Source organism: Micropterus salmoides, unplaced genomic scaffold (assembly GCF_014851395.1).
Source record: "Micropterus salmoides isolate LMB-PRFRI ecotype aquatic unplaced genomic scaffold, ASM1485139v1 Ms_hic_scaffold_1, whole genome shotgun sequence".
NCBI classification, from domain to species: domain Eukaryota; kingdom Metazoa; phylum Chordata; class Actinopteri; order Centrarchiformes; family Centrarchidae; genus Micropterus; species Micropterus salmoides.
In genome coordinates, this window is record NW_024040040.1 from 42,286,480 (window position 1) to 42,299,254 (window position 12,775).

At 38.7% G+C, this 12,775-nt stretch overlaps 1 protein-coding gene across 3 annotated transcripts; it reads right to left on the reverse strand.

Annotated features, from left to right (window-relative positions):
- Positions 1-559: 559 nt before the first annotated feature.
- gyg1b (glycogenin 1b) lies at positions 560-12,548 on the reverse strand. Of its 3 annotated transcripts, XM_038728997.1 has the most exons (9): positions 12,406-12,548; positions 10,486-10,621; positions 10,184-10,358; positions 9,925-10,087; positions 4,007-4,133; positions 2,246-2,462; positions 1,844-1,915; positions 1,665-1,703; positions 560-1,395 (listed from the first exon to the last, which is right to left on the reverse strand). In XM_038728997.1, exons 1-9 carry the CDS (start codon positions 12,410-12,412, stop codon positions 1,246-1,248), a joined length of 1,086 nt encoding a protein of 361 aa, XP_038584925.1. In that variant the 5' UTR covers positions 12,413-12,548; the 3' UTR covers positions 560-1,245. The 3 variants fall into 3 exon arrangements, with proteins under 3 accessions (XP_038584925.1, XP_038584934.1, XP_038584944.1); XM_038729006.1 differs by lacking the exon at positions 1,665-1,703 and having other exon boundaries at positions 12,406-12,547; XM_038729016.1 differs by lacking the exons at positions 1,665-1,703; positions 1,844-1,915 and having other exon boundaries at positions 12,406-12,547.
- Positions 12,549-12,775: the final 227 nt, after the last annotated feature.

Here is a 12,775-nt window from a genome sequence, read left to right on the forward strand (position 1 = left end):
TTTAATTTGCATTGCATTTCGAGAATAAAGTGGAAATGATACATTTCGAAATTAAATTACTGCTGGGTAACTTCGAAATTTCAATAGCCTTATCTTATAATAAATCAAAGTTTATTTGTTGATTATATTTTGTATTATTAATCGGAATCCAGAAAGTAACTTGTAACAAAATTTATATAGGCTACATGTTGTGAAGTAAACCTAAACTGTACTTGAGTAAATGTACTTCGTTACTTTTATGTGTCTGTTTGTACATAATGAGTTAGCTCATGTACAATTCCGTGTTCGCAATCTCACCTACAGTATGCACAATTATTCTCCTGTAGCTCCGAGTAGTTCAAGAGTCCAAACTAGTTTTTAAAAAAAAAAAAAAAAAAAACACAAAAACCAACTGTAGCCAGAAGGAGTTGGCTGCGTTGAGTGTGCACACCCAGTGGGTTGAATGTCTCTAAATAATTATAACCTCATTTTACACACAAATCTAAATGAACATACTCCAGTGGTATAAGTTATTAACTTATGTTGAAAAAAAAAAAAGAACACACACCTGAGCAATGTCAAAACTTTGAAAGATGATTTTTAATATCTCCAGATGAAAGATTTTGTAGTACAGCCCACATCCTGGTCAAGTAAAATGCTAGTGACAGAGATAGGATGACAGCAACAGAGAGAGCAAGACACTAAGGCACGAAGGATCAATATGCATAGCTAAATGACCATACCATGGCCTTTATAAGTGCTGTAAACATGTTTTCATATCTATGTTAAATGTTGTGATCACTCAATTCAAAAGCATGAGAAATAGATTTGAGAAAAGAAAAATGGTAAGACTGCAAAAAAAAAAAAAAAAAATGAATAAAATGGAAAAATGAAGAATGTACATGTGTAGTTTTTCTTGTTGCCTTCTTTTCAAAAACAAGCAATGTGGAGGGAAAAAAAGGAATATTGCAATTTTTTTTATGCTTCAATAAAAAGTGAATTTATGTTTTGATAAATCTTTCCTGATTTTCTTCACAGTGTAGCAGAAGAGATACCTGTGGTGGGGTAAAGTGAATAATGACAGGCTTGCATAATCTTGCCCTGTCTTTGGAGTATAGATTGGGTGGTGCTAGTAGAGGGAGAGACTGAACTCATTTCTACTTGAGAAACAGGCAAAATGGAAAACTGACCTGTTTTACAGTATTTTCTTGAGACCTGTGGTGATAGTTTTTTAAACTGCAAGTGCTCTTTTGATATCCCGCTTCTTTATTTGAGGAAAGTATCAAGCTTCCTCTTGATATTGTCAAATGAGTCCATTCCAAGGTAGTCTGCCTGACCTTGCTCCCACTTCTGCTTCCGTTCTTCGGAGGACAGCTGGGGTTCGAGTGCTTCTGCATATGAAGAAGGGCTCTCACCCTGAGCAGAAATATAAAATCATTAGTGAAACAAAGAGCTAGAAAACAGAAAAACAAATCAATGACGAGACAGACAGCACAGAACACTTCCTTTGTTGCTTATTGCTTTTTAAAAAGCACTGAAGTTGCCATACGTAGCCTTTTTAAATTAATGGCCACAGGCAAACACACACAAAAGCTCTGATTTTAGAGAAAGAGTAGTAATAGCATTAAACCAGGTGCCAACAAACTGTTATTGACTGCTAAGCTATAACAAAACCAAACCCATACCTGTCCACTCTCAAAAGTGACCATGTCACTGTACTGGAACTTTATGAGATGAAACGGAAGACAGAAAAGGAGGTGTATCATCCACAATCAGATCAATATAACATGGATGAAAAATAAATTAAAGGGTGATTCAAACATACAGTATTTTCATGCATTGCAAGTACCACAAATCAACACACCCTTTTATTTTTCATAGAGCTGGACAACCAGGAGACCTTGTTCAGTGTGTCCACGGTGAACAAAGTTGTCAGCTGTGAAATATTGGAAACGTCAAAGTTGGAAAGCGGTTTGATTGGCAGCAAGTTTCATTGGCTTGCAGACTTGACAATGAATGTGAGAACATGTCAAGCTACAGCTCTGAAATAATTTCTTGCAAGCTAGCCATATCATTGCAATGCCATACAGTGACATTGTAAAAAATAAATAAATAACAAATAAGGACAAACCAAACGGCATTTGACAGTTTAAAAAGGGTTTAAGTCTCCAACTCTGCCCATTATCTGATGAAATAGACTAATATACCAAGTTGCTTGCACTGTAAATGCAGAGCTGCAGGTCTCAAAACAAATGTGTTGATTCACCTCCACACATCCAGAGTGGAAAGGCTGGTCTCCATATTGCTCCTGCAGCATTGGCACCACAGTGCTGGAGTACAGGGTCCACCAGTCCAGTAAGAAGGTGGGATGTGTGGTGGCCTCATGCACACTCCCTGTGATCCGTTTGGCTTTGGTGTCAAATGTGTAACTCCATGGCTTGGTCTTCCCCAGGAAATGGACCACCTTGGCGTTGCCTCCATATCTGAGATGAGTGGTATAGTAAATGAGAATTAGCTTTTTGGTTAGATTTAATGAATTACATTTCTTTTTTGTTTTTTTAATCATTTGTCTCCTTCAGCCCTTATGGAGCTACATAATGGACTTGTTCAAACAATATTTCTTAGGAAACATAGCATAATTGGAGTTTATCATCATAAAATGGTCCCACATTAAACACAACATTACATAACAAGACTGGGTCTACAACTATGAACTGACGCTAAAGGGTAATCTGCTATTTAGCTAAAATGCTAAACTACTGTAACAGTAACAAGTGAAAAAAAAAAAAAGTCAAATTCAGTAAACGAACTTAGTTATACAAACATTTAACTAAAGTTAGCTAACATTAGCCACCTAAGGCTAAGCTACTAAGCTTGTGGCCATACCAGATAAACCTACGCTATAAGAGCAAAACCACTAAGAGCACTGAATTGAGAAATGGTGCGTTTCAGTGCCTATAAATTAAACTTTTCTGTTTGTAAGAGGAACAATGTTTTATCAATCTAAATGGTCTGGCTTTAAAAAATAAATAAATATTTTTTATATATAATATTTGTGTATTCAAATTTCTTTCAGTTTTTCAGATTAATGTAGGAAAAGAAAATGAAGAGTCAAAAATGCTACCTGCTAACTTAAAAACAGCATATGTCTGACACAGCCAGTGTGGTCTGTAAAATGATCAATTTCAGTCTGCAGTAAGTTTCATTTTACAGGTTGCCAAGCAAGCAGATGAACACATTTTTATAATGTGAATAGAACAACGTTTATATGGAGTTTTGGAAAAGCTCTGTTGTCCGCCATTTATTATTCTAGTGGTAATGGCCTACATTATATTAAATTGTGACTAGTGTTTTGGCATATACGAATAAATATGAATCTGGCCATGTGGGCTTTGTTTTGTTGCGTTTGCCAGACCTCTTAAGCGCTACCATTGCTGACAAATACCAACAAGTAAATACACATTTATCCCCCCTTGTCATCCCGTTTTGGATGCCAGGAAATGCCAAACAAGAGCTTGTTGATGAGGGTTGTTTCTATGGGAGGAGAGAGGTTTAGACGCAGAGAGGGAGTGAGAATGGGAAGGGGAGCTTAAGATTGAGTGCACAATGATCAGTCCTGGAGGCGAAACATAAAAAAGGTCTTTAAATAACCCCCTCTATTTTAGGATTTAGTTTCAGCTGTTGGGAGCTCAGTGGTGGATATTCAACCCAGAGTTGAGGCCTGGTGGGGGATGCTCCGGCAGAGCCGCTGGAATCTCACTCGTAACCTGGTGTCATATCACGATGTGACTACACACTCATGTGATCGAGTATCTGCTTACACCTTGGCTTTGTATCTAGATTTAAGTCACATTGACAGACTCTCTGTAGTAGTATAATAAAACTTCTTGTGGAAGCATACTGTAGTAGAACAAACCTAAATGAAATGTTCAATTCTTGAATTGAACATTGATTTCTTGAGTAGTTTGAAAAACTACCTTGTGAATGCTATTCCAAAACATGACCTCCTTAGTAGACGGGCACTTACTGCTTGAAGGCTGGAAGGTAAGTGTAGATGGCTATGCTGCTGAGGTTGTAAATGAAGGGGAGGTGTTTTGATATGTCAGCTGTAGCCCAGTTGCTGAAGAAGTCATTCAAAACACCTTGGTCTCCTCCTGCAACAAGGGGGAGAATCAATACAAGTATATTAACAGCATACTGTACTTAATCTGTATGTATCTGCAGTTTCAGGCATGGTTAATACTGAAACCAATGAGAGGGGGATGAACTGTAACACTTCTGGAGGTTTAGAATTTAACGAAGACTACAACTTTTAACTTGCACTTCTGCATAAGTAAGCAGTAACAAGATGTTTTAAATTCACTTTGAAGGGCATTTTCAAAAAATGTTTTTCATTGCTGGAAAACTTTAGGTAACTTCAGGTGTCAATGTGAGGTCTAAAGAGACAGGAGTACTTTTTTGATTAATGTATTTGCATTAGTACATTGGACACGATGTGAGAAACTCTGTTATGGGGGCGTTAACAGCCAACTTGGTTTACAAAATGTGAGTGAGTTTCATGATTTTATATTTCAGTGGAGACTTTAACACGAGTACACAACGATGGGGACTTGTGTATCTGTGGGGACAATTATTGAGGTCTCCATGGGTAGAGACTGCTTTTTTGGTGGGTGTGTGTGTGTCTTATATGAAGGGTTATTTTAGCTTATCCACCACAGCAGTGAGGATTTACTCACTCAAATTTGACAAAGATTGATTTCCTGCTGTTTCCTCGCCGACCTCCAATACTCAGTTCAAAGTCAAAATCTGCTCGGCAAAAAACAAGAAGCCTTTCAGTAGGCTGCATCATCATGCTTGCTAACAGATGGCAATGCTGGTGTGATTGCTCCATTTTGCACTTACATCCCTCATTGTTGTCAGTCAGTGGAGCTAAATGATTCAATTCCTCACTTGAACATTGAGTGGTCTGGGTGTGAGAGACACTGGATTTGTACATTAAATGCAAGACTGTACACCATGTCTTGTAACGTCTACACCAGTCAATATTAAAACCTCTAAACAAATAAGTTGCTGCATAAGCTGCACCACCTACTTTAATGTAAAGGGGTAGAAGAGCGTGAAAGTTAGCAACCATATTTGTATTCCATATGAATATTTAAAATTTTGAGAGAACTTGCAGTTGTCACAGTCATCACAGTCCTTGTGACGCCAACTGAGAAGGTATTCAACATTTGGGTGTGGTGATCACCTGCCATGAGGTTTGTTTATTCATCCAGTAAAATGGAGCAACATTAGTATTCACCTGGAGTCTTATTTTCAGTTTATTTATACAATTTTCTTTGATGCACTGTGTTCACCTGCAAACTGTCTGTCATGTGGTGCTGGGCAGGTAGCATACAACAGGTTTATTGGAGCTGAAGTCATCCCTTTTCACATGGTGCAGTGGATAAGACATGATGTGCCTTTGGTGTGGAAGACCTGGGTTTGATTCCCATCGCGACACATCCACGAACTTAACCCCTAGCTGCTCCAGTGGCGTGCGATCTCTGATCAGCAGTTGTATGTCGCTTTGGATATAAGAGTCAGCTAAATGAGTTAATGTAATGTGACATTTGTTGTTAAACAAAGTAATTTGATTCAATGCTGAAATAGACAGTGATTTGGGAAGCAAATATTTTATTTTAACTTTACATATCAAGCATTTAATATCAACCGATATGCTCCAGCCCTACGGTGCAACAGAAGAGAGTTAATCACTTTAAGGTGTGGTTGCACCCTGGACATGTAGAAGCTCCTTTTATTGTTTATACTGTACATTTGGCATACTTTAAATTGTCTTGAGCAATTGAATCACGGCGTAACCAGTTTGAGAAAATAAGACATCGTGGGCTAAAATCTAAGAGTGAATAAGAATATATTTGAACGTACTGCCCATTTACATGATTTAGAGTTGGTTAATTAGTCTAACAACGCCTTAAATTAGCTCTGTGTCAAAGGGGTGCATCATATTGCACAAGTATACAGTATGTCATGCAATATATTTGCACTTGTGGTGCATCGTTGCTTAGACTCCAATGCGCAGTTTGATATGTTCACGATAAAGCCTGGGCCTAAATACCATTTTGGTACCATTCAAAATGTGTCCAGTTACTAAAAACTGTACCCAGAGCTGGCATGGAATCTCTGGTCAGATTCGTACTTGTCATTTCTTATTCTTTGAATCACAATTTCAGACTCCTATTTTACATAGTTCTTGTACAATGTCTTGTCTTTAGACAATATTAACCATTTTAGAAGTTTGGTTTATTTTATTACATGAATAAAGGGTTTTGTAGAAAATGTGTATGCAAGACTAAAAAAACCAAAAAGTATAAATTTTTGCATTGGCATTGAAACCCAGTTATTGTATCTGCACTTTTTCTAAAGATCCCCAGCCCTATTCATGACTACTCAACTTTAAATAATACAACTAGACACAAGTATTTAAAATGTTTTGTCTCCCTTTCTGTGCTGGTGACTTGAATTAACATTGCCCTCTGGGTCAACACTCATTTTAAAAGTTTGCACTTGAGTTGCCTCAGGTTCTAGGGGCCCCGCTGGAGGGCTAGACAGCCACTCGCTCAATTTGGCTAATTTAGAACTGGGGCATTGTCATGGCTTTGCCTTACGTAAACACAACTCAGAGGACAATTTCGGGCGCAGGGATACATTGGACGTTAAGTAGGTCAGTTAAACTTCAAGGATAAAACCAAAATCGGAATTGAGTCTTATTCCGTTTTCTGTTACATCAAATCTGCAACTGAGCAGCCTAAACACTGAATTTTGAAGCCAAGCAAAAAAAAAAAAAAAAAAAAAAAAAAAAAAAAAAAAAAAAAAAAAAAATGACACAAGCTCATTGACTATTCATGCCGAAATGCTTCACCCAGTAGCCATATAGTAAGTCATTTGACCAATTCTGGCACAAGATGAGATGTTGGCCTTTAATAGAACTTTCACATGCAGCTCCTAAAAAGAACAGGACTGTACAGTCTATGAAACCGCAGACTGCTGCAGTTTAAAATAACACACATAGCTGCCGTTTGTCCGGACCCATAACCTCCACCGGGGATTTCAAAACTTAATATGGGGCCGAGGATCTTCATTTTGAGGGGATGAGCAGAGCTCAGCAAGAATGTGCATCCAACTCTGCCAGTTTGTCTTGGCAGCAGACAACACTGGCGCTACAGATTGAGAGATAGAGCCTCGGGGTTCAACCACAGAAATCATTTTCTTGTTCTCTTTCCTCAGCTATTTTTCAATATCATCCATGAGGTGCAGCGCGACAGAGCTGCACGTGTACATCAGGTCTTCCTTACAGTAGAGTGGAAGTGAAATGCTAAAAATGTCAAAGAGATTTCAACTCATGCCCCAGTGCACATGAAAAGACCATCCATGGCTATAAATAAGAGCTTTAAAAATCAGGCATACAGACTCTGGAATCACACTGAAATAATGGATATAAAAATAAATAAAATGATGCAGGCTTTCATGGAAAAACTAAGACAATAGAGTCTTTTGTCCAGTTGTGATTGTGATGGAAGAATTCTTGCCAACAAACACTTGTGGCAGCCAGAATGAGTCGGCACTTGAAAGTGTTGGCCACTATTAAGCAAACTAATTGGTTTTTCCAATGAACTCTCCCTGATGGAATCTCTTTCGCAGTATCACAAGGAAAACAGCTTGTTGTTTAAGGTTAAAAAAAAAGAAAAAAAAAAAAAAGAAAAAAAAAGGGTCTCACTGCTGCTAACAAGGACAAGCACTACTATGGTTTGCATCCCGTTTTGTTTATTCCACAACCGTTTCCTTTGTTCAGTAGCATTTTTGAGGTCACAGCATCGTGAGGACACAATTAGTTCAATGAGAGCCCAACTGGTATATAGGCAGGGGTGATTTTAGCTAAATCACAGACATCATGAGCATGACAGGTCTTATCGTATTTTTAGTTTCATTTTAATACTGATGCTTCTATGACCTACAAAAGCAAACGAGATGCGAGTTGGGTCCGATTCCCCTCAAAATCGGACATCTCAAGGCAGTCAACATTGAATGGTATCGAGGACCACAAGGAAAATAAGTTTGTAGCTTTCTTGTGTTATCCTCAACAGTCCTGATAAATTTGTATTGTCACTGTGTTGGCATCTTTTTATGTATTTATTTGCGTCACTGTACAATAAAAAAAAAAAAACAATGGTGTTTTCTCAGGTGCTATCGTCACCCAACAAGAGAATGAAACTTTGGTCACGTGATTAATAAGACCTTGATATGTAGTTGAAAGCTCTGGGGGGAAAAAAGCAAGTATGTGAACCTTGAGTTAAGGAGAGTTTGTCAAAAAACTGTATGGTATTTTGTATTGGCTCATCATTGTCTGATAAACAAGATGTAACAGTAAAGATGTGTTTGAGGTCAATTTGAAGCAACATTGCCATTACATAATTTGTCCAGCAGAGAGCACTGATTGAGCGTTTATATAATCAACTGTACAATGTCTTTGTTAGTCACAATTTGTTACAAATTTAGGCTATTTATTGATATCTGTCTCAGTCATCTAACATGACAAGTTCATAGTGTCAAGATAGAAAAGTATAGTAGTCTATTAATCCATGTACGATATGAAATTTATTATGAGTTATCAAGTCCCAGGTTCTGCATTTATATTTGTCAAGTTGAATTCTAAGCTAGTATATTTAAAAAAAAATGAAAAAGTATGCAAAGCTCGACTGACCTGCTAAAGTATACAATTACGTTACCCCAAAGTGTTTAAAAAGGATATTTATAAACATTACCATGAATTAATGTTCTGGCATGCTAAGTCTTTACTGGATACTTAGGAGTGTTTTGTTTAAATTGGAAAGCAAAAGGTGGTAAAGGTGAAGTACAGAGATCCACAGCACCCTACAAATTGGCCAATGAGCTTTCCAGCCGCTGATTCGCGCCGTTCAGTAAAGGTGATAAGTTACAGTACACCTCAAGGAGAAGAGTTGTTGAATGTCAACCGGTGCTCTGTGCAAAACAGGGCCTCTCAAATTTAGCCTCCACCCCACCCCGACAAGCCCCTGAGAATAACTCAGCAGAACTAGACGGTCTGTGACAGGAGGAGGCCTTGTGTCCAGGCACCGGGCTCGATAAAGGCCTTACTTAGAGCAAAAGATAAACAAGCTCAGTTTAACATCATGTTACCAAGAACGCAGTGTTACACAAAGCTGGTCAAAGCCTAGATGTTTGAGTAGGACTCAAAAAAGATCGCCAACATCAAAACCAGAAATACTTGCAATTCTAGAAATATTGAATCTTTGCATTTGGCAATGAAATGTGAAGTGTCTATTAAGGGAAACCTATAAATGACACATATTTTATCTGATACCAACATGTAGAAAAATCTTCAAAGGATAACTGACAACAACATTTATTGAGTTCAAGGAATAGTAACATTTATTCACTTTACTTTCGTTTGATTTCACTCTTATTTAGTATATGTCCGTTAAATATGAAGCTACAGCTAGGAGATGTTAGCTTAGCTTAGGATAAAGACTGGCTTACCCCAAAGGTTAAAAAATAATGAAATCTACCAGCCAGCAGCCATAAAGCTAACCAATTAACATGGTTATACATTGTACATGGTTAAAACGTACAAAAAAGCAACGTTTAAGAAAGTTTTGGTTTTATAGTGGTTATATTTTGTGCTAGTATCAATCTTCTCATCTACCCCCTCAAAAAACTATTACCTAACCTAACCATAACCTTTAAATAAAGAAGGGCTGCTAATGATGGATTAAACTATTTTAATGAATGGTTTGGTCTGTAAGATGTCGTTCTGTCCAACCAACAGTTCAAAACCCATTCATTTCCAATATTAGAAAAACATCTCATTTCAAAACTAAGAATCAAAATGTGTTCTTATTGACCTACCATCAAAGCTGCCGTGTTCTGTACAATGCTGAAGCAGTTTGCCGTAAGTCTCCATAGAAGGACGAAAAACAAACACGCCAGAGTTGAAGCAGTCAGGCCAGCCAGGGTCGGGAGCAGCTGACAACTCTTCTCTGTCAAACAGCTCATCTATATTTGAAAGCACCTGGGACGCAGAATCAAACAAATACAGACAAACCTGTTCATACACGTACAGTTACAGAACAACATCTTAAACTTTTCTTGCTCAATCAAGACTCACCAGTGTGTCTGCGTCCATGAAAACACATTTGGAGTAATGTGTGAGAGTCCAGCAGTGGAGTTTGGTGAAGGTGATGCCCAGGTCAGGCCTTTTCATCATAGCCAGGTGTGCCGTGTCGCCACTGTCCAGCACGTCCACCACCTTCACCTCGTCAAAGATTCTCTTCAGCACGGACCTAATGAGTCACAACACTATGGAATGAACCATCATCAACAATCCAGGTGGAAAATAGGACTTGACAAGAATGCAAACCGGTGTGAATCAGACATTTTGTACCACTGGTTGGAGCTAAGGTTTCTTACTGGCAAGGCTCTGCCACTTGTGGACCAATGAGTGCCACTAGCTTCTTGGATGTGTTGTGGTTGCGGAGGGACTTTCCCAAAACCATGGCTCCCCGAGCATAGTTGTCATTGGTAGCCAACGTCACAAAAGCCTGGTCTGTAGAGGAAAGAAACGATAAAAGATGCGTTTGATGGTAGACTTCTCATCTTAGACCAGCGTGTCCTGTTTGACGATTATCTAACCGAGTTTCTTGGATTTGACTCAACAAAATCAAGCAAACATATTTCATTACAATATGCAAGACAGTGAGCTCCAGTAGTGATGAAGCACAATCGATAAATGTTGAGTCCAACAAGTAGCCTTTATCATTTGTCTGTCAGATGCTGAGACATTAATTTGTGTTTTGACAAGTTCTTCTGCTGTTTAAATACATTTTGACTGTGCTGCAAAATTTTTTTAACGTAAGGTCACATCTTTCCTGTTTTGCCAGTCCTCTGCAAGAACATGAAGCATACACTGAACAACAAATCTAGCCCCAAACTTAAAGAGTAAAAGCAATAGTTTCCCCCTCTCGAGGAAAGAAGTAGAAGTATTTCTGGGTGCATCCTTTGATATCTGAAACAAGTAAAAACACCTGGAAACTTAATGTGCCAATAAGTTTAATACCGTACACTGAACAATAATCTCTACAAGCACACAATAAGCACTGTGGTCTGGCATCAAGGGAAGATTTCTCACTTGTGTTTAGATAAATAAGACTTTTGTAGCCAGTCCCAGATAAAATCTCATTAAGCTGCATTTTATTTGCAATGTGGTGCCTACTCTGTACCACCATCTGACAGCACAGAGGAAAAAAAAAAAATCAGCAGTCAGCTACCTGCCAAGTCATGTGTCAGAACCATAGACTGTATGGTCAGAACAATGACTAGCCTGTGAGAGAACATATAAAACTCAGATGGTGAAGTCAGCATGGCCTCTGGGGAGGTTATGGGACTGTAGCATGTGGGCCAACATGAGTCCCGCTTGGACTGTATATTAACACATTGGTTCTGTACTACCATGAACGGGCAAAGAAAGTAAAACCGCAGGTATAGTGGTGCTGCATGTGTAAAATGTTAGTGTGCTTGTAGTTTCTTTAACTTTGAGCCAGTCAGTCAGAGTTGCCAGGAAAAGTTGCTCAAGTCTCACTGGCTGCACACAGCAACCACACCCCCCTTTTCAATTACAACCAGTGCTGTAGTATTAATGTTGCCTATCATAGCAAATAAAGTTAAGAAAAAAAGTGAATTTAGTTTAAATTAGTTTAACTACAGCCTAGGCTCAGAGAATGTTTGATGACACACAATAGCACATAGTGCTTTCAAAACTAAGGACAAAGGATGTCAAAGGGATCCCGTGCTAAATGATTGGATTTTGCTTTAATTTCATTCATTAGAAGTTGTCACCAGGAGAAAATACAAGCCTACAGTTCACTCATTGATATGATTTAGACATGGTTCATATGACTAATGCAATGTTAACTGATTTTCCTCAACAAGACAAATGGAGTGGACCCACAGTTGTAGAAGCTAACTGGTGGTCATTTGGCTGTCATATATGGTAATCATGTTTCAGGTATGGCTGACAGCTTGAATGTCTTAAGGTAAGTTAGCTGGTCACTCTACAGCAAAACACAGATGGAGACAGAGTGTACTTTTACTCTGCCCACTTCGGGAGGCTGCTGCTGTACAAACATTACAACCAAACGAGAGACAGAGATTCAAAGCAATCCACTTTAACGACAGACTGCCATTGTCACAACAGTAGCACGCTGATATTTAGGATAACACCGCAAAAGTCCGCGAAACTTTAAAATTCACAAAACTTTACGTTTTAGCATGACCCACTAATTAAGAACAAGTAATATTCTCGCAGCATTTAAATGTTAAAACGTTACATACCCGCCATGACTGAAGAAGAAGTCGAAGCTACTTTGTAGCCTGGACCTTCCGTGGAGAAAAGGGCAGCTTGATACACAGAGGTGGATTTATAGCAGAGTGACAGTAGCCAGTCGCGGCGTCACGTGACGGCCTCCACACACCCACCTGCTCCCAACGTGAGCCTCCCTCCACACGCCCAGCAGTTCAGGGAGCTCAGGGAACTATTCACAGATTTACAAGTATTCATTGTAAATGTAGAGGCACAATTGGCATTTGATAAACCCGAACAGACTTATATTCTTTGTGTACTCGTTTTGTTAAGTCAGATTTAGTCTACAACTCTCAGTTGGAGAGGTGGGTGGATCCAATACTCTTGAGTCAGACACCGCTT